The sequence below is a fragment of the Tyto alba genome, unplaced genomic scaffold, assembly GCF_018691265.1.
Source record: "Tyto alba isolate M040663 unplaced genomic scaffold, T.alba_DEE_v4.0 Super-Scaffold_1, whole genome shotgun sequence".
Lineage (NCBI taxonomy): Eukaryota > Metazoa > Chordata > Aves > Strigiformes > Tytonidae > Tyto > Tyto alba.
This window is the reverse complement of record NW_024881261.1, coordinates 22,451,426-22,473,422: the sequence shown is the minus strand read 5'-3', so window position 1 is coordinate 22,473,422 and position 21,997 is coordinate 22,451,426. Positions and strand designations below refer to the sequence as shown.

Here is a 21,997-nt window from a genome sequence, read left to right as displayed (position 1 = left end):
TGAGGCAAGTCTGCTCATTATAATCTTCTCCAACTGTGCTGAGTATCTTTCTGCTGTCACCTCTCAGACTAACTTTGGTAAGACTGGCTATAATCCCCTGTCTCATCCATGCTGATATACCTCCATACCCTCCATGCTGAATCTCTACCTACTGTGCTTCATCAGACTCAAGTCTGACTGTCTTATCACCCTGTCTAACCTAAGATCAGGTTCTCCCTCTTGTGCTGTGATTACCTTCCTGCTCTTTTACTATTATTCCTCATAATTCAGCCTTTCTTGGTGACTTCCAGTCTGTGAATGTCAGAAACTTGCTGTCTGTCAAGACACTGGTTGAGGGATCTGTATAGACCTTTTCCTTTCCCCATGAGATTGCAAGGTGCTCATGGGCAGGTGATGCTCCCAGGAGCTTGGAGTGGCATTCACTGTGCAATGGCCAGAACCATGCCACTCCATCACTTCATCGTTTAGCTTGTGGATGGTGCCAAGATGGGTATTTTCCTGGCAGTTAGCGCCCAACTGGTGGCCCAGAGTTATAACTGAGCTTTCTGCCTTCTGGCTATGAGATATATCCGTTTATAGGTGATTATACGATATGATATAATCAATAGTACATTATATACAGTAACATAGTACAGTACCACTCGCAAGACCATAGAAAATATTACATATTGATTTGTCCCAGCCCGCAGCCTTCCCTCAAGCATCCCCTTCTCTCTTTCTTTTCTACCCCTAGCCAGAGCAGGGCTGTTTACTGGCACTGATCCCTGGCATTTTCTCCTCTCCTCAGTCTTATTTGCACAAGGGAAAATTCTCAATTTCCTGAAAGCTGGAGTTCATGACAGGTTTGACTAAGAGAAAACAAAGCAAAGACCGGGCTTGGTGGACTGCACACTCTGTGTGTCAGTGCAGTTTTCGTGTTTTAGATGGACAGGGCTGTTACTGCAAGGGATGGCTTTCAGGAGGACTAGGGTAGCTCGAGGCTCATGTTCCCAATTCCATTAGGCACTGCACTTCTCTATGGTCCTCCCTGCTGAAAACTGGCACAGAACTCCTGAGTCCAGGCTCAGAACAACAACAAAAAAAAAAGTGTTTCTGTATCAGCACTTGTCTCAACCTGTCTGCAGCCTGTGAATCTGTTTGCCTTTGAGGATTTTTCCACATGTGTCAGTCAGTGTGCATGACTGTGCACACAATGATGCTAATACACGTGGGTATTTTTGCAGTAGATCATTATTCTGGTATTCTTCAAATTCTGCATCACCGTGCATGCCTGAGCAGCCATTTGTCTGCAGTGACTGGTTTAGGCTATATTTGATTTTCAAGGGTGGCAGCCCTACACTATACATGCTGTTTGCTGTGAGTGGATGGGTGTTTATGTATATGGTAAAACTTCCATTGATTGTCATTAAAACGTATTCTACCCTTAGTAAGTTGCCCTGGGTGGTTACACAGATTAGTGCACATGTGCATGTGTATTTACAATTCCTGTCTGTCTGCCTGTGGAGCCCTGTGCATGCGTGTCTCCCATGTGTGCACTGGCCATGTCTTTGTGTGAAGAAGCTGAAACCACAGCTTTCCCAAGTCCCTGTAGGAGTCTCCTTTCCTTCATTTATTCAGGGGCCCTTCAGATCTTGACAAATCTGTCACTCTAAATTTGCGAGAGATTATGGTGCTCTCTCCCTAGCACGGAGAGAGGTGATATATGATATCTGCTGCCCCTATTGATTGCCTGATCTGGTGGCAGAGGGCTGGCGAAATGAACTTGAAATGAACATCATGCCTCAACTCATTGTGCGTATAATACACTGCTTAATCCCACATTTTTCAGCCGCTATGGAATTCAATTGATCAATCATGTCCCTCTGATAGTACTGTTTTAGGGGTTATTGCTGCTCTGCTCACTGACCTTTTTATTTATTTATTTATTTATTTATTTGTGTCAGTGTGTGTGTGTGTGCATGCACGTAAGTGTGTATGTGTATTTGGGAAACTCAGGACTAGCCGATAAGAAAGGACCTGTATAGTCAGTGGGAAATTAAAGAAAAGGATTAAGGGAGGAGAAAGGGAAGTCAGAATGATCAAAGCAAGCAAATAGATAGGGAGAGGTGGAAAAGTTGTAAGGAGAAAGGCAATGCTTTAGTTTAGGTGGAAGTTCTGGATATGGGGTGGGCTCGACCACGGCCTGGGCTTTAAAGTCTACAGAAGAAAAGAAACTTTTGACAGAGGCCTGTAAGCTACCTCAAGGTGGTCCTTGTCTAAACAGCTTGCAGTAGTATCGGACTTATGGTAGGGCACACAAATCCCAAACTTCACAGAGTAATAGTATGAACTGTGCATATGGATATTACTTATGAAGCAGAGAAAGTTTCACAGACATGATCCTAAAAGATGGATTTATGTGTCTTCTGTTGCTAACACTGAGACATTCACAGTCAGAGATCATTATATTTTCTTCAAAACCAAAGGACTGTAAATCCCCTGTGTTGGTCTTCTGGTGTCAAAACCTATAGAGGCTGTGTTTTAATTTTTTCCCTGAAAGTGCAAGGGACAGACACTTATATTTGGTTTTAGATTAGAGTTGCAATTCTCATCTAAGCATATGACTCTGTGAGCTGGACTATCAGTGGACTCAAATATTGTAATACACAAAGTATGGGAGCTGACAACTGCGTGGGTATGAGCAAAGTTGGGAGTAAGGATCAGGTAGAATTTGGGGGAAGAGATGGGGTCCATCAAAGGGCTGTGGGTGAAAGTGAAAGGAGGCCTCATGGGGAACATTTGGGTTGGGAAAGATTAGTAGATCCCATGAGGAATGTCACTGTGGAGGGCAACGGTCACTTCAATTGTTGAAGAACAGTGCTAGGAGTAACAACTTAAGGCATGGGGATTTGCCAAGAAAGAAGCTCTTGGAAGGGGTGCTGTGGTGAAGCAAGGCTTCAGCTGCAGGGTGAGTCTGAAGATGCCATGTAGGCAACTGTGCCAGCTGTACCATTAGGAAGCATCATCTCCTTTCCCAGTTCCCTTTTTACTGGCAAGGGAAACTGGTACTGTGACACAGGGACACCCCTCTCGTCCCTCACAAGAGCACACAGTTGCTGTCAGCATGATGAGGACTGGCCTTGCACATGCGACAGGAAACATCTCTCCTCCCAAGGGGCTGCTGAGGGAGCGCACACAGCCAATGTTCAGCATAAACCTTCGACACAAAACACAGAAATGCTCCACGGGTGTCACAGAAGTATCCTGACAGGTAACAAGGAAATCCTGTGCCAGAGGACACAGGAACAACCTTAACTACATCTGACACAGGGAATATGCCCATTAAATAGCTCCAAAACAAAGAGATGTTCCCAGGTCTGGAAACCACAAAGACACCATCATGTACAGGTAGCACAAAGCAGTATAATACTGTTACTTCCCTGGATACAAGTGACAGAGAGCACCCTTGCTCAGGGTGGGATGGGGCCATCTCAAAAAATAATTCAGAAGTATTGCTGACATAGGAAGACCTTTGTAGCACAGAAACATGTAAGAAGGTCATGAGAAGCTGTGCAGCTGGCACACAAACATGGAGATACTGTTCTCCTTTGGGGCAGGGGCTGTTACCACCCCCATGACGTTTCTGCCTGCTGCCTTGTGGGACCTTGATCTCAGCTGGGGCCTCACAGCACTACCAATAAAAACCAGAGTCATAATAAAAACGAATGTGACTGGCATGAGAACTGCCAGCCAGGTGACACAGCAGAACCCATCTAATTGTCAAAGCCTCCGAGGGAAATGCATTTGTCTAACGCAGCGGTGCTGAGCCGGCTGCTGAAATGCCATCCCTCTGTGCCAGCGAGGGGACCCTGTCCTGTCCTGCCGCCTGCCTTTGTCACCATCCCTGCTGGGGTGCTTAACACAGAGCAGCCCTGTCCCACCCTCCGGGCACTCGCAGCTCTGTGTGCTGCCCTTTCCCAAGTCACCCTTTGTGTTAAGACTGCTCTTTCCCTTTATCCGATTTCCCTTCTCTTTTTTTCCCCTCTGATGTGTTCAGTGTCCCAGTGCTGCCCGGGCCTGTCAGGCAGCTTTCCTGAACGTCCCGGGGGGCCTTTCCCCGAACTGCTAGTTGTTGCAGTTTCAAACTCAATTGTTCTCCTCGGTACTGAGGCAAATGGAGTCATTAATTACCTTCTATCGGCTGGGCCGAGTTCAGAACGCGATCGATAGCCAGTGCTTGTCATTCACAGCAGCCAGCCCTGCACAGACCCTCACGCTGCATTCGGCATGGGTCCAGGAAGGAGCCCAGTGCTCTCAGACCCAGGCTTCAAACCCTGGCATCAGGATCCTGCTGGGAATAGCAGACCTCCTGCATTTGTGTCTGAGCTGACCCCTAACCAAAGGAGACATCAAGGACAAAGACTTTGGCTGAGGGAGCAGATCACACATTTTCACACAGTCAGAAGCGTCTAGTACTGGTGCTCTGGTCTTCACAAGCTGATCCAGTCTGGCTATCACAATGTTTCTAGAGACTCCATTTGCTTCCTCAATTATTATTAAACTAATGCTATACTCCCTGCAATAAGGACAAGAGCAAGGACTGGCAGCCCTAATCTGGTGATCTTTTCACCTGTGAAATTTTCTTGTCCTACTCGGTAGAGTTTGGAAAAGGAAGGATGTAAAATTCAGTTTACATTTCCTTCCAGAAGAATTTTTGCAGCCTTTTGGGCAGCATGAAAGAAGCAGTCATTTCTAGACAGATCAGTTCTGTATTTCAACATGTAGTAGTGCTGCAAGAATTGTCAGGGCTTTGATTGTAATAACCAAACTAGTGGGTAGAGAGATGAACCTCAAATTCAGATGGAAAGGTTCCCAAGTGAGTGCAAGATAGAAATGAGAGAGCATGGAAGGGGCTGGCAAGGTTCAACATTGCATAGAGAAGGAATGTTATCAGGGATCTACACTGTGATAGTGAAAGAAGATACAGTACAAATTCAAGTTATGTGCAGTATCCTGCAGAAATAGGGATAGTGGGAGATGAGTGCTGGAGGAATGTCACCTCAAGGAAGTGTATCAGCCTTTGTGAACTCTTCAGTTGTTCAGATTCCTGTGTCCATTTGCCTCAAAGGAATCCACAAGCCTGAACCTGAGTATGCAAATTGATGGTACTGTACTGGTCCATGTGTCTCTGTAATCCAAGTGTGTCAGCGACACATAAACTGTGTGTATTTGTTACTTTCATGTTCAGGCTCGGAGCAGAAAGGCTCAGAAACAAAGGGCTTTTATGTTTTGAAATGAGGGTATAGCTCAGATGAGGAATTGGTGAGCAAGGAAGGCTGCTCATGCATGGAAGTGAGCGTCCCTGACCGAGGAAGAGTGAGATGTGTGCCGGTGCCTGACAGAGGCCTGCAGTGCTTTTAACACAGGGATCGTTTATAACAGAGTACCTCAGATGGAGCAGGGATGGGCAGTGCAACTTTAATGCAGGGCTTCCATGAGAAAAGTGGCAATGCTCAATGAGAATGTAAAGGAAATGAATTGTGTGTGCAAATGTGTAATGAAGTGTGTACTCAGATCTGTCTTGGATGATCATGGGAGCATGCAAATGTGCATTTAAGGAAGTGAGTATGTGTATGTGTATGAAAATCATATGTATTTACTACAGCATCTAAGTGTGTGATTGCAAATTTGGCCCAATGCATCTGGGAAACTAAGTGTGTGCTGTCTTAGGTATGTGCACTAGATAGTAATAATCAGGACATCCAGCCTTACTGAATGCACCAGTAAAGGCCTTTCCAGGTGTCAGGATGCAAGCAGCTGCCTCAGATGTGTGTAAAACATGTACTACAGCATGTGCAGATGCATGTTAGCCTGGGTAGTCAAAGCTGGTGGCTTCCATGCAAGCAGCCATTACAGCTTTGTGACTTTTGGGTGTGCTGGAGGTGAGTGGACATAATCAGTCAGGTTGTTGCAAATCCACAACCATACCCTTACCTCAGAAGAGGCACTGGGGATTTATACGATTGTAATGAGGGGCAGAGTGTGGGTCCAATATCTCTTACTAGCGCTGTCAGGCTTGACTGTTAACCAAATAGAAATGCAGTTGCCTCTAGGACCCAGTACACTCGCTTTTTTTATGTTGGCGGAGTAGCAAGCAGCAGTATCACACAGTAGGCCAGATCCTCTAGTTCGTGTAAATCTGTAAGTCTCTAGCATTCAGTGGTTATACCGATTTACACATCCTGAAAGTTATCAGAAGAGTTATCCTGATTTATGCTGTTGTGTCCACAACATTGCCTTCAGTGCAAAGCTCTTGGGAGAACTGCTGCTGCAGGAAAGCAGGGCACTAGGCTGTTCTCTCTGCCAGGGCAGAAGATGTTCTTAGCATCATGGGCATGACTTAGCTCCCTCCTCTCATCTTCCTAAACCCATTTGTTGGGGAGCTACTTCTTGGCAGGATCCCCCTTGGTGAGCACATAAAAAAGGGTGGCTTTTGTTAGCTTCAAAGGACAGAAGCAACGCAAAAAATTACATTGCATGGAGCCCTAACTATGCTTGTTTAGAGAAACTGCTTGCATTTATGAAGTCTTTGGTGCGGAAAGCAGGGTTGCAAATGACTGCATCAGAGCGACAGTAAAGGCCATTAATTTCCTGTTATGTTTTCCTGTGTTGGGGGCTTTATTAATTTAATTTTACACTGTCGAACAACAGCGAGCGCTGACACTGCCACACTTGGAGGGTTTTTTTTTTTTTCTCAAGCAGTGCTTTGCCTGACATGCAAATCAACACTGCTATGAGGACTGCTAGAGACAAGGGAGGGAGCACAGAGCTGGACTGTCCCCAGCCAGCCCCATCTCCCTGTTTCTGGGAGGTCCCTGAGATTCCAGTAGAGCACACTGGCATATGAGAGGCCACCAGTGCTAGGGCTCAGCAGATCTAGATCACGCCATGGACACCTATATTGCACAGTCTAGAAAATATTAATTCCTCCTTAGCCTGATGGGTTCCATTGGCTTGGTCCCCCACTAACATGCCTCTTAATGCCTCCCTTCCTTCCATTTCCCTTGATCTAGAATATCCCTTCTTTTCATTCCATCTTATTTTCCCTTCATACATGCTTTTACCTTAACCTCACAAGTTGAAGAAGGCTGTGCCTGCCCCCAAGCCAGATGCTAGTGAATCATGTTATTGGAAGCTCTTCTGAGTCAGCACTAAACCAGTGCTCAAGCAGAGTGTTTTTAGAGCTGCCATTTTTGACGTGCCATAAAACAAAGGCTCCAATCACTCAGAGTCATTAAAATTCCCATGGCATTTTTTGCAAGAGTGCAGACATTAACCTGGCTGTCCTGAACAAAATCCAGCCTGAGTGATTACCCACAGCATATCTTAATTCTCCTGTGGTTTCATTTGGACATGGCACAGCAAAATTTCACTGTTGATGCTCTGTATTGTTCAACATCTGCCATGGTTCACCTGAGAGTCAGCCACATTTCAGCAGTAAATGAGATCTTAAGAAAGGGAAGGTTAATAAACAAGGTATGATACAGGATGAGTAACTGCAAAATGCCATGCAATAAAAAAGTTTACAGGCATGTGATATGCAGCAATCTGCTTGGACTGTCATCACACAAACTTTTTTTTGAATGCTCCTTCCTATAATAACTGAAAATCATTACTTGAGTAATTTGGAATCTTTCTGCATGAGCTCATGTAAAGGCCTGTATTAGTATATGAAGGAACCTATACTGATATGATCTCTATAAGATGTATGTCAGAGATATGTTCCAAATTGTAAAAGGCAGTCCCAAAATAAGAGGGGGCACAGCCATGGGTAGCAATCAGTATCACAAACAAGAGAGGGCTGTGCAGAGAAGAGCCATAAGTATCTTTGAGAATTAGTTAGTGGGGTATTTTTTTAATTTGCTGGTATTTAGTAAAGTTGTCCCAAACTCTAGGATAGTTCTGATTTGCTTGCAAGGTCAACTCTTCTGTTCAAGGCTTACCTCTTCCCACACTAGATGCCAAAAGCCAAATCAAAAAAACAGCAGCTCCTTTGGGAAACCAAGCATGGAAGTATACGTGTCCTTTGTAACAGCCTTTTCTAAAGCATCTAAGAGAGGACTAGAAGGCACTCAAGACTTGATGGACGTTTCATACACAATAACCACCTCATTAAGGTTTAATTAGATGCCTACAAACTTGTTCCAATGTCAGTCCCCTAGTTTAAAAGCATAAGAACACCTCTGAGCTCCCAAAAAAGGTAGAGTCAGCGAGAGAAAGAAATCCTGACCTACTCCACATCCAAACGGAAACAGTGATACCCATGACCTAGCTCCTGTTCTGGCACTGTGCTCCTGTGTGTTTTCCTGTAGCTGTTGATCTGTGTGGGAAGAGGACTTTGTACCTCGAACCTGATGGCATGTAAGCAGTAGGATGCTTGGATGGATGAAGGAAAAACAAAGGAGAAATGTGAACTTTGGCATTATTTTTAGGCTTCTTGACAAAACTGACATTTTAAAGGGCCTTAAAATGGGCATGAATTGCATTTGAAACCTATTCAAAGTGTCCTTTATTTTATCTAATTGATGCATGGAAAAATCACCTTCAAAGAATTATGGATGGAGACAGACAGACATGTCTGCGATGTCTTGGTAGATAGGTATCTGTAACTGCTTCTTTCAGGCCATCTACTGTTAAGAGAGTTGTCTTCCATATGCAAGGTCTTAGAGTTTAGCCTAGCTTCTGCAGGCCAACACAAAATGCTGTTTGTTTCAGGTCTTGCTTGGCAGCCACAGAGGTAGCTGGAGGAAATCCAGTACTCCCTGAAAGGGTCTTAAAATGTTCACAAACTGCATTTTTCTTTAATACAATTTCTTGTGGCAAAATTAAGCATGCTGTTTTATCTCTCTCTCTCCCCTCCACTTGAGTCACCTCCCTGCTCCTCATCCATCCAGCCAGGATTCTCACGGGATAATCACTTGGCGAGATCTTGTTGCTTTCCCCTGGGATCCAGTGAAACAAGGCTGGAGGATCTGATGCTATCACTTAGGGAAGCAAAGAGCTCCTGCTTTCCTTCCAGACAGCAGCAGCCCCCGTTTTGGGAGGAGGAGGGGTTTCTCTCTGGCCCTGACTGAAAACAAGGTGCTTAGTGTTTTCCTTTAGCACAAGAAGACACCCATCTATAGGAATGATTTACATCCATGAATGGCAAGCAATGCTTAACATTACATTGACGTAGACTTGGGAGTGTAGAGATAGCCAAATTAGGAGCTAATTGGTGCACTGGGGATTGACTGTTGGGCTCCCTTGGCTGCTGGGATGTGATTGGAAAGAGAGAGAGGGAAAGAAAGGGAGAGAGCAGGAGCCATCCTCCGCTGATGCGTCTCTGAAGGTTGGGATTCCTGAGGCCGCTGCTGTCTAGTGCTGTCAAGGTCAGCAGGTTCGGGTTCACTGAACGGTCAGGATGGTTTGAATTACTGGCACTGCCTGCCGATTCCTCTGCTGATCGTGATCTGTCTTCCAGCGCCGGCTGCGGGATGCTGCTCCCCGGCCATGTGCTGCACACGGTGTGGGGCACGGGGGGTGTCAGAGAGGCAGATGCTCTTGTTAAGAGTGTAAGTTTTTAAGAAGATTTAAGGAACTGAGGCAATGATGAAGAAAGGCACATACTCCATGCGCTGAGCACATGGAGACCAGACTTCCAGAAAAAGCAGTTTTGATCTGTTTTTCTTTTACCTGGAGAACTGCTCCTGCAAGCTTCTGTGTTTCATGGAAGCTAGGAGAACAGCTTGGGCAGGGCCTATGAAACCCTTATGGGGTGAAAAACCTGTTGGTGAAGATTTCTGTCCAATTCTATATAGGTAGAATGCTTAGTGAGAAAAGACCAACATGCAAGTCTTTATGTAAACCTCACTGCTAGGACATTTTCTCCCCAAACACACATAGCTGTGTTACTAGGCTAAAAGGCAGGTGCAGCCAGGCATGTTCCTACAGGGTTGTCTGTGGAGAGCGCCAGAAGGTGCTCAGAAAGCTGCCTGCTAGTGTGCACCCCAGCAGGAAGGCTTGGAGCCACTGGAAGGGGCTTCACCAGAGTAGATGGGGAGAAGCTGTGACTGCAGGGGTGTGAGTATGCAGAGGCAGACTGCTAGTGTCACAGACACTAGCCTGGAGTGGCACCAGCGTGCAGCTGAGTGCCTATGTGTGTGTACATTGTACACATGCGCTGTCCAAGCATCTATATCAGCAGTGATAGCAGAAGTGTGTGAGAAAGAGTATGGCAAGAGAGAGCAACAAAATGAAATTGGAAGGGGACTGGGGGCTGTGTGAAAGTAGTGCCCAGTGTTTGTCTTTGACAATAATGTCTCCACAGGCATCATTGACTGGCTTTCAGTGGAGCTGCGCTACGGAAAGGTCTGGCCTCTCAGTCCATAAGCTAGAGGGCTTATTTTTGCTTCTTATTCTGAAGTTTGCTGTGTACCTCTGTAAGTCAGTTAGCTCTGATGCAGTCAGCTACGTCTGCCTATAGTTACGTATACTTAGCTTTTATACTCATACCTCTGCATCTGCCTACCACACATGTTTCTGTACCTGGAGGAAACCCAGCGTAATGGAGCTGCAAAGGGCTGCCCATACCTGGTGCATGTACATGAGGCCTCTTGCACAGCACTCTCAGCGCTCACCAAGACATGGAAGATATCAGGGTTAATGTCATGCAATCTCCTATCTCCTCTAAACTCAGCACAGGTATTCTAATCAGGTTCTCTTTATGGCCTGGTCCCTATGCATTAGGAAGTACGTTGTGCCTACCATCACCTCTGCTCTTGACACCTCTCCCAGTTCCCTCTTCCACTGCAGAGCAATGGGGTCTGGCAAGAAGGGTCAGGGACAGTGCCCAGTATCATGCTGGTTTACATTAATGAGATACACACACTGTAATCCAGCAATGGAGTCAGCTCTACAAAAGGAGGTAATAGCAGGCTGCCATGAACAGAGCAGCTCAGGTAATTGGTTTATCTATCTAGAAGCAGTAGTAGCAATCTCTGCACAGACAGAGTAGCAGTAAAGTCTCTTCCTTAAGGCTATTTCCTTTGTCTTTTCAATTGCTTGCACATCCATGTGAGAGAGAGAGAGAGAGGAAGAGAGAGAGAGCTAGAGAGAGAGAGGGAGAAATGTTAATTTGTGAATTAATGGCTTTTCTCAGCGGAATTGTAAATTCAAATGTCACCTCACAGGGTGACACTATGCTGGGCTGCTGAAGAAGCAATGATAAGATCCCCCCATATCCCCATGCCGACATACACCCATGCCCCTCCCCTCCCTGAAAGATAGCTACGGAGTGGAACATGCTACTTTTAATTTGCAATAACACCACAGCAGAGGGATGCAAGAACGACTGCTTTCCGACCCTCCCTTCCACAACAAGCCGGGCCACATCTTTCCCTTTCCACCTCTGCCTCCTTCCACCCCCTCTTCAACCCCTCCCATTTAAAACTGAGTCCAAGACAACACATCTCAACTCCCCCCACCCCAAACTAATCAAGGATGAGCTAAGGGAGGGCTCTTTAGAACGGATGCCTCTGCAACCCTCTTCTCTCCTGCAATAATCAGGTGAATTAATGACCCTGAAGTTAAAGTGAGCGCTGATACTCAGGCGTTGTGCAGCGTAGGGGAGAAAGCCTTCATTGTTTTCGAGCAGGAGGCGGGCAGCAGCAAGGGAGATTCATGGATGGAGATTGAATATGCAATTTTCTTTCACCTTGCCAAGAGCTGCCCCTGGGCTGTGCCTGGCCTAAATTTTTTTTTTCCTCTTGCCATCTCTGCCTTATCCGGCCCTCCCACCTCCCTTCCATTCTTTCCAGAAAATTACCTTCAAAATTGATTTCCACTTTTACAAACAAATATAATGGGAACATGAGGGGGAAAAAAAAATCTTGGGCTGTGATGAATTAGGGCTGTCAGGTGCTTCCAGGTCTCCTTTGTTTTTGTTTTACTGCCCGTTAGGTTCTTTGTTTTTCCAGCAACTGGGAATAGTGCCCCTGCCCACACAGTCCCTATCTGTGGTCCATGGCTACCATCACAGGATATGTCCATCACCTGATGTCATGACTGTGTTATCCCTGCTCTCCATCACTGTGATGCAAAAAGCCACTGCTAACAGACTGCCCTTGCCCTTCACACCAGGATGCAACTGATCTCCTCATGGAGACACTGCATGTCCCACACTGCTGGTGACCTGGCTCCTACAGCCACAGTAGAGAGGTCCATTGATTTGCCTCTGATCTTCACCCTGCTTCTCCTGTTCTTCTTTGCCTTATTCAGCTGCTTCTTCATGGAGGTTTCCCAGCCCTCCCTGTTCTGATAGATCAGCCCTGGTCATTGGCATGGCACCTGATCCGTCTTGTGCCTCAGTGCCATGTCACCGTGATTCCGTAGCAGCATTGCCCTTATGTCTCATTGCCATGTCACTTGACCCCAAAACAGCGTCATCCCTGTCTCCCACTGTCATGGCACCCTGATCCACTGTTATACCAGCGACCAACAACCCTCTAAAATACCATTTGCCTACGCATTGCCGGCTATTCCTGATCCCTTCTGCAGTTTATTCTGTCATCCACTGTGCATTAACCTGGGATCCTCATGAAACCAGGCACCATGCTCCCTCTGACTCCCATGCTCCTTACATCCATGAAAAATATGTAACAGTAAGATCCCTGAATGTGGGAAAACCGAGTGTACAACTCATCTAAAGTGAGCAAGAAGATCCAGAGAGAGGTGGACACCAGGAAAGCTAGGGAGCAGCCTCTGCACAGGTGGACACGTGGAGCAGGCAGAGACCCTGGGAGGAGTTGTAGCTGCCTGATTCCTGCTTGACACATTAGCTGCAACAGCCCCTCCCAGGAATGAGTCAAAAAGCGGAAGGAGAAGATCTAACCACAAGCTAAATACCCATAAATAAACAGTCAGACAAGCACACTTTCACAACACTCACACAAACCTAAAGAAAAGCTCTATGCGTAAGTAAGACTCACAAAATGTAGCCAATAACATTTAAAGACACAAGAATGCAAACTAGGACACAAGGAGGTACTAATGCAGGTGCATGTCAATTAAATGTAATTTCTGAATAAACAAATAACTTACAAAAATATACATTCACTAACTAAATGAAAACCTGGAACTCAAAGTAATTTCCTTAAATTCACATATACAAAATTAAATCATGTAAACAAATACAAACTATTTACATAAATAAACAACCTTCACACAGGCAAGAACAACTGATATATATATATATATACAACATACACACAAATATATAACCCCAATGCAAATACACATCTGTACAAACTCTATACAGAAGTGCACAGCACTAACAGGCTACATATTCATATCCAGCAACCACAAAGATACAGTGATACTCCAAGTATGTAACAACGCATACACACAGAATATACATACAAATATACAACATTCACATATATGCTCAAAATGTGAATACAAATACCTGGCGTTCATAGAAATACATAGCACTAATACTGAGCTATACATGCCCAGACATCCATATGATCCACAGTATGCATTCTCCTACTAGGCAATATTATACACAGCTTAACATACACATTTTCCAGGTCTCCATAGGCATGCACAAAAATACGGGTCCAACCTGCCACTCACCCCAGTACATAAGCACAGATAAGTAGAAACCAGTGATCCTAACACAGAAGTACAGAAAACAAACAGGTGTGCATTCCTAGAAACACAAATACACAAGCAGAAACGCACACAAATACAGCTGAAGCCAGACCAGCTTGTCTTCAGATAGTACCAAACCCTACAAAACTAAGCAGCAGTATAAGCTTTAGAAGCAGAGCATTCTGTCCAAACTGCTTTCTGTGATGTAAGCTGTTAACTCTCCCTTACCTGAAGTCCTCCTGAGCAATGCGTACCCTGCAAACTCCCAGGGTGTGTTCAGACACACACACACACACACATACACTGTTTCTCTTGCTTACAGACTGACCTCCAGATTCATGGTGCAACAGCCCACATTTCTGACAGTGCTGTGCTGCTTATTCATTTTCCTCTCCTTTATCCAGTTTCCCCCTCCTCTTTTTACACACATACTCTGCCTTTTCTGACTATCCTCCTGCAGTTTATTTATAGAGGTGCAGGATGAGTAGCAGGTGCCTTTCTTATGTCCTCCTAGGAGTCTCACCGGCCAAAGACCCTCAGAAGGAGAAGTGGGTGGCTGCTGAGAATAAAATCCCTATCCAATTTACATTTTCATCTAGAATGAAAGGGAATATTACCTACACTTGTGTATACAGACACAATGAGTCTGGACATCTCCTGTGACCACTGCTGTTTGCAGTGATAGACCATCCTGGCAAGCTGACAGCCACAGGAAACTCAGCCACACTGCATAAAACAACACAGTCCCAGGGGAAGTAGGAGGAAGCCACTGTGAGAGTGTGAAACACTCCAGAAACTGCTCACTCTGTGTGCATAGCCATAAACTGCTGGGTGCACACTCCACAACTGTGTGTGATGGTTGGAACGTTGGGTTAGCACCTGGGGCAATGTAACTGCATGTGTCTCCAGTGTTATTAAGACTATTGCTGATCTGCAGTAAAGCAATCATATAGAATGACGCAAACACATCAGCTGCGGTGACAAGAAATCACAGCATGAAACAATGCAGCCACACCACAGATAGTAGTGCTGTTGTGTCACCTGCAGGGGTCCAATCATGCTCTGTTGTCTTTGACAACACAACAGTTTTGGCAGAACAGAAATACACCTGATATGCCCAGAGATGAGCATATATCAGGTGCCATGATACAGCCAAGTGCAATGACTCACTCATACTCTTTGCAAACGTATGCAGGCAGCATAGGAAAACAAATGTATTTCCCTACAGGACAGTTAAGGGCTAGACCTCTCTGCACTAGTACAACTACAGCACTGGTAAAGCATTGTCATACTGCAGATGACAGCATAAGCATGCTGTATGTCCTGAAACAACCCCAGTGTGCTGTAGAACAATATGGTCATACTTTGTGAAAACACACAATTCTCAATGCAGTGCTGCAGTGACATAGCCGTACTGACTTCACTGTCATAGCCAGGCGACAGTCTGTTGTTAGTCAACACAATACATCAGCTGCAGTAACAACTGTATGAATTTCAATGACAGTACAGTACAGCCTGCACCAGTGTACCAACAATTACCACACTGAAACAACCTTACTGCAAGCTATGATGCAGACATACCACCAGAAACAATTCACCGCTGCTTCTGTGAAGAGTGTAACGGCCTTGAGTGTAATGGGGCAGCATAGCAAGCAGTGGTACAGTTAATCTCATCATCAGTGTCACAAACCCACAACTTGTAGTGATACAGTTACAACATGGTAACCACAGCCACACTGCCTGCAAACACATACTGATGCCACTGACAATGACACAAAGTCACCTGAAATGTCACAACCACGTCTCCCAAATGATGTTATCATTGCCACTCTGAACAACACAGATGGGATCATACTTGCAATGACACACTCAGCTGCTGTGTATCTGCTCAAAAACTTAGACCTTCTTAAACAGATTACACATATCTCCTCTCTGCTCTGTGTTACTTTCCACTTAAACAATTAAGTTAAAAATTTTCTTCAAGACGGTCTATGTCCTGGGGCAGTATCTAAAAAACAACTTTCAGGACTGGGACTGTTGCAATCTCCCTGCCTAACGTTCCATCTGAAGAAGGCATTTCTACTTTCCCGGTAGGAAAATGAGATCACAGCCACATAGGAGAATCCCCAATCTGAACACTGTCAAAACCCTGCCCTGCAGTCAGAGTCCTCCCATTTGGAGTGAGGGAAGAGAAAACCACCTGTAACAAAAGCAACGCTTCTCAGTAGAGGGTGTCATGGTAATAACAGTCAGAAAATTATGAGTGCTGCACCAAAGAAAAGTGTGGTGACACTTTCTATCCTGCTGCTACAGGACGAACATTGCAAATGCTCCTACTGCTGATAGGCAGCACCCTGTTTTGCATAGCTCAACCCCATTTTGAAGAGTACGGTGAACCGCCTGCACTGATACAGCTAACACTCTTTGGAAAACACCACCAGACCTACTGAAATGTTGGTGACCCCTTACTGTTCCCCTGCACTGACACAGCCCTGCATTGTTTACTTCAGTGTAAACCTCTTTAATCATCAAAATGACAGGTGAAGAAAGGAAAGGAGGAACTTCTGTCTTCTCAGGTTTGCTCCCCCATCTCCACTGGGTATTCCTTTACTGCAAACAGCCTGAGTATTATTGCCATTTACAGTAGCAATCACTCCGTCCCCTCCCCTCCCACAAACCTACTGCTGATATTAGCACTGATCATACTAACAAGCCTGTGGGTTTTATTACTACTGATACTAATAATACTGGACACATTACGTCTGCTACCACCAATAACAGGCTGCAGATATGATCCCTGCTAATGCCGATAATACTGGGGGATATTATCTCTGCCATTGTCGACACTGCCGTTATTATTGCCAGTAATGCTGTCAAATACTACAGATATTGTCAGGGACCAAGATTAATAATGCTGAGAATGTTACAGCACCAGCCTCACTGGAAGATGAATCCCAAATGAGAATTTGGGTCTGTAAAGGAAGTCTGTTTGTGGCCTGCTATGGAGAGAAAGAGCTATCTCTAATAAAAGTGGTTTTGTAAAGATCCCAAAAGTTTCACCCAGCTGGAGACGCTGTGGTATGCAGGGAACAGTTTGAAATACTGATTTCATATTATCTAATTATCTGTCTATCTGTCCATCCATCTATCTATCTGTCTTTCCCTTTCTCTCCATCTCTCCCTTTTTCTCCTTATACAGTGCTCAAGACTACAATATGAGTGATACTAGTTTTTTGTTAGTGCTTCTGGGTCACCCCAATTCTCATCCTTTTAGCTGTCATTTGCAGAGCTATGGAACAACTGAAATATTTGCATATTATTTTTCCCCTTTATCCTTCTGGACTTCTTATTGCTGCTCCTTAGTCTGACAATAACTCTGCCGAGCTTGGCCTGACATCACAGCATAGTACAACATGAGGATTGTGAAGAGCCAGGAATTCCTGTTTCCAGCTGCAGCTTGATACTACAAGACTCTCAGTGGTCTTGGGAAAGTCATTACAAGCTGCAGGGCCACTTCTACCTCTGGAAGATGGTGGATGTAAGTGGTGGGGAAGGTCAGACGGAAATTACAGCAACATTGGCAGTGCCCATAGACGGCAAGAAATGGCACACACTGTGCTACACAAGTGGTGGTGAGCTTTTTTAGCCTAATTTTTTAAAAAATCGTAGGATACTAACTCTCTGCTTTGTCAAATCTGTCATGGAAGTCAGAGGGTTTACAATCACAGGTTGAAAACTGAAACAAAAGGATGGTAATACATGGTCTTAACAGGGCAGATCCTGACCATCCTAACTAGGCAGTCACCTGAGGAAGACACACTGAGTTTTGAGAAGAGATTTGTGATCTGACAGTTCCTTGGTGTGGCTAGTAGACACTCAGAGCTACCTCCCTGCTATCTCTCTCAATGCCATAGTCTTCCCAGGCCACCCTTCCAGTTGCAACCAGCACATTTGGTAAGTTGGGATTTCCCCTCTTCCCTCTCACTCCCTGTGAGGGACACACCTGGCTGTCAGCGTCCATCGCTGAGCCCACCTCATGCATCCGTCTGGCTCCTTCTGTCCAACTCGGGAGTTCTGCTACATCATCTTGACACATAATTATCTCTCCTCTTCTTAATCATCTGTGCTACTGTCTAATGTAGGCACCAGCTGCAGCAAGGAGGACCTGGGGGAGGGGGTGTGCTCAGATAGAGGCTTCTCTGTCTTTCTCCCACCCTTTTCCCCCCAGCCATCACAGAGGTTGCTAACAAGGTTTTCAGAACCAGGGATTCAGGAGCAGCTTGGTACTTCCCCCCTTTCTGCTGAACTGCATTCCTCACAGAGGAATCCTTGCAGCAGAGCTGGTCCAACAGAGCGGAAAGAAAGAGAGAGCAGTGCTTCTGATTCTGCGTCCTTTAGGGAAGAACCTCCTCCCAAAATGCTGGGAAAGTAGATGTGCATTGGGAGCTCATAAGGGCTTTTCAATGCGAGAGTAAACCCTGCAGTTAAGAAACTTCAACAAACAGTGCTCAGAAGCTCTGGGAAATACTGAGAAGGTGTATGCATCCAGCATGAACATGAAAGAAATACCTGCACTGGATTTCTTCCCAGGCTTTCCTAATCCCCATCTCAGCTAGGAATAACCAGAGTCCTTATAGCTACAGGGGAGATTGCCCAGGATTGAATGCAGGTCACTGGTGGTGCAAACCCCCCCTGCCTTGGACCCTTCTAGCCTTAGGACCCAACCCTGCAAAGTGATGATGTCTTTCAGCATTTCTTAAGGCCAGTGTGAGCCCATATAACTCAACTCTTGGCTCAGGGTGTTCAGCAGCTGGCAGGAGGTCCCATGCGAGGTTTCTCTGGGACAGGAGAACAACATCTCCCTGCAGCAGATATCTGGGATGGCAGGATGAAGGCTGTTCTCTAAGGCAGTTGCAGCAATGTCATGTAACTGCCAACTAAAACTCTGAAAGCTAAAGACAAGTAACGTCTCCAGGATTGTCTGGTACCTTTTTGATTCCTAGTGGGATATGTGGGCTCTTGGCCAACAGCAGGGAGTTGCAGAGTGTTGCTTGTCCTTCAGAAATTAAATCTGGGATGAATTAAGGACAGACACAGAGAGTTGTTCTTACTGTCAATATATCATTGTGAAGTGTCACAGTCATAGATGGCTGCTTGGTTGTTCCTGTGTTTAACTGTACTGCTCAGAAAAAGCTCAGGTTCTGAGGCTGGAAGTGATTGTGTGGCTGTATCTACAGTGGGATGGTCTTTCCAGGTATTTGGAAAGAATAGCCGCTAAAGCCAGATTGAACTCCTTAATTTCAAAATGAGATATGGAGGCACCATGTTGACAGCTGGTGATCACCACACTGGGCTGTATGAGAACAGGGGTTCACAAAAACCCCAAATAACTGCCAAGAGATTTGCACAACCATCAGAGAAACTTGTCACTCAGTTTGAAATGTCACTATTTCCTGTATATATAATGATGAGAAATGCTGGAGTGGTTTGCAATGTTTGCAGTCTCCTATTCTTGACATTTTTTGACTGAGGCATTGACTCAGCTCTTCCATTGCTACTCTTTTCTCTGAGCTGGGCCCTACTGCCATCTAGCTGGGAAGTGGATCTTCCTCTGGGGCCTGATCCGATTTCCATTGACATCAGCAAAAATCTTCCCATTTGCTTTAACAGGAGCTGGATTGGGTCCTTGTCTCTAGTTTTACTCCATATTAGGGAAAAAGAAGTCACAATGACTGCCTTTTTTTCTTGGGGTTATTGTGTTTATTTGGATCAAAACTTTATAGATGTGAACCTTACCAGAACCAGTGCTGAGAAAATTACTAGAAAAACCCCAAAATGCAGCATCTCAGGAGAGCTTTCTCCTCTCACCACGTATCAGAGAGAACCCTCATGTTCTCTTGCACCACACAGCCTTGGGGTTACAGCACACTGAGCCACTCCTACTGCTAAGAAGTCCCCCCACGCAACAGGCAACAGTGGAAAACAACATAGTGAAGGCAGGATTGAACTGAACAAAATAGTCAGGCACTACTCAGAAATTTTCACCTCCAGGCCCTCAATTTTTGAACACATCAAATTAGAAGAGCAAGATTTAAGAAGAAAAGTTTACAAAGCCACCATAAGACCACCAAGACTTTACCCACCCCTCCTGACTCAGTCTATCTAGACCTAAGGCTCTAGCTTTTGGATCATTTCAGGATTCACTTCACCCCGAGTCCTTCCTAGCAGGTAGGAAGGAAAAGGAGATAGCTTAATCCTAATTCCTTAGAGCTCTAGCGAAAGGCTTAGGTAACAACTTTAGGGCCACAGTACTCAGAAGACCTCCTGTTCTGCTTTCAGATTGTTGCAAGCATGGCATGGTTCTGCTGTGGTAGATGCTACCCATTGAAAACTGGGCCCTTATGATCACCAGCTAATGTAGCTCATGGCACGTCACAGGGCAGGAACTTGTTTGCAAGGGGAATGAAAGATAACTCCCACATTGCTGGTGCTTCTCCGAGATGGCATTTTGTTTGAAAACGAGTGAGTCGGGGAAACCATGTTTACCCACAGTTCAAAGTCCGGGCACCTGCTGGCACCTAGGGAGTTCAGTTCCAGCCGTTTCCAGCAGTGAATGAACTTGGGATCAGCTCCAGCAATGGAGACGGCTCTCTGCCTGCCGAGCAGATGTCTGGAGACGCAGCCTGTCATGAAAGGGCCTCGGAAGAAGAGCATTCCAAGCCAGCAGGGCAGTGGCGGGGAACTGGTCTCTGTTGCTAAAACTGATCTAGCCCCTGGAGCAGCTGCAAACCTTGGCCTGAAATTGGAGCCTGTACATGGGGACAAAGAATATAAAAGGGAGGATGAGCTTCTCCCCTCCCCCTACCTTCATCACGTTTCCTCTTCTCGCCATTCGACCGAGGAATCCCCAGGATCCCGTTAATGGAGTAAGAGCCCACTGGATCATTGGAGGCACTGGAGACGGGAGGGGATGCTGTGCTGGGCACTGGACAAAAGGAAAAGGGAAAAAGGGCCATGAGGAGAGCAGCACAGCACTCAGGGATCCCCCAGCTGAAAGCTACTCATGCCACCAGTCTCATAGGAAAGCCTGGGCACTAAGCAGATTGCCAGTCCCTCACACTGAAGGACTCACACTCACTCTACTGATAATGCTGCATCCCAGATTTGCCAGTGCATTCCTATACCATAGCTTCACAGCCTTCCAGTACAGGGCCATTAATAACAAGCAAGTGTATTCCATCAAGAACCTAAATCTGGTTGTTTTATCCCAGTTCAAAGCAGGCTTTCCAGTGCATGCCATGGCAACTGAGTGCAATGCTGCAGAGGCCATATACTCTAGTGACTTCCAAGTCCATCTGTATTTTGCCAGATCATTTCCTCTTAGCATTTTTCTATCAGGAGTGCACGTGTTCTATCTTAGCAAGACCAGCCTCTTACATGTCCATCCAAAACACTCACTGAAAAATTACCTTCTCAGCATAGGTTATAAGCACTTTAGTGTTGGGCCAATAAATTCAGTTCCCTACTAGAACAAATAGTGAGTTGGTGATACATACTCCAACCCAGATTAATAAAAGTCTGGTGTTCTCCTCTTGCACTGACCAGTGTCAACAGCCAGATTCCTCCTGCCACTCAGGGCTGTCCAAGATTGCTCATGAGTTTCCAATATATCAGAAATGACAAGTCATCCAGATTAGGAATGATTACTTCATGATAATCGGGGCTTTAGAGTACAGAACAAGCAGAGCTAAGCATCCAGTAGGCATGCCTGTTATGTCCCAGCATGTCACAGTAATGGGGAGAATATCCCAATTCTCTTATAGGTCACCAGCCATCATTCAGCTCATGAAGCACTGACCTGAAGCAATTAATACCTCCAATACAAGTCTTCCAGGATGGAGCAGACCCTGTCAACACTATCTGATGTAGACCCACGCTTCCCAGTACCTCCCAGAGCAATGAGAGACTCCAGTAACAGTACTCACTATCCCAGCTCAGCCAATGCATTCCCTAGACACTGCACTACTTTTTCAAGAAGGAATAACATCTTCCAGTTGAATCTGTTGTGATCAGTGATTCCCAGTCCAGTGAACAAGTCCTGATTAAAAATGCATCCAGAAATGCTCTTCCACACTGGCCCATTAATTCCATTGTGTTCCTGAACACAAATCATGTACAAGGTTGTATCTGCCAGCTCTGTCTCATGTAGACCAGCACTTTCCAGCAAATCCTTGTATAGCAGCTGATTCTCAGTAACCAACAGTATCTAAGAGAGTCTTAGGCCACAAATAGGCCACTGTATTTCACAGTATCCCAGAATACTGCA

The 21,997-nt window shown here is 45.5% G+C and overlaps 1 protein-coding gene across 9 annotated transcripts in view; it reads right to left on the bottom strand.

Annotated features, from left to right (window-relative positions):
* The window catches only part of PAX2 (paired box 2), a 100,790-nt gene that overhangs the window by 30,905 nt on the left and 47,888 nt on the right, over positions 1 to 21,997 (bottom strand). For 7 of the 9 annotated variants that reach the window (XM_042787653.1, XM_042787703.1, XM_042787582.1 and 4 more), the window contains exon 5: positions 20,537 to 20,656. The exons of the other annotated variants lie outside the window; for them this stretch is intronic. In XM_042787653.1, coding sequence (XP_042643587.1) covers positions 20,537 to 20,656 — 120 coding nt within the window. The remainder of the gene's footprint in view (positions 1 to 20,536; positions 20,657 to 21,997) is intronic. 9 annotated transcript variants of the gene reach the window in all.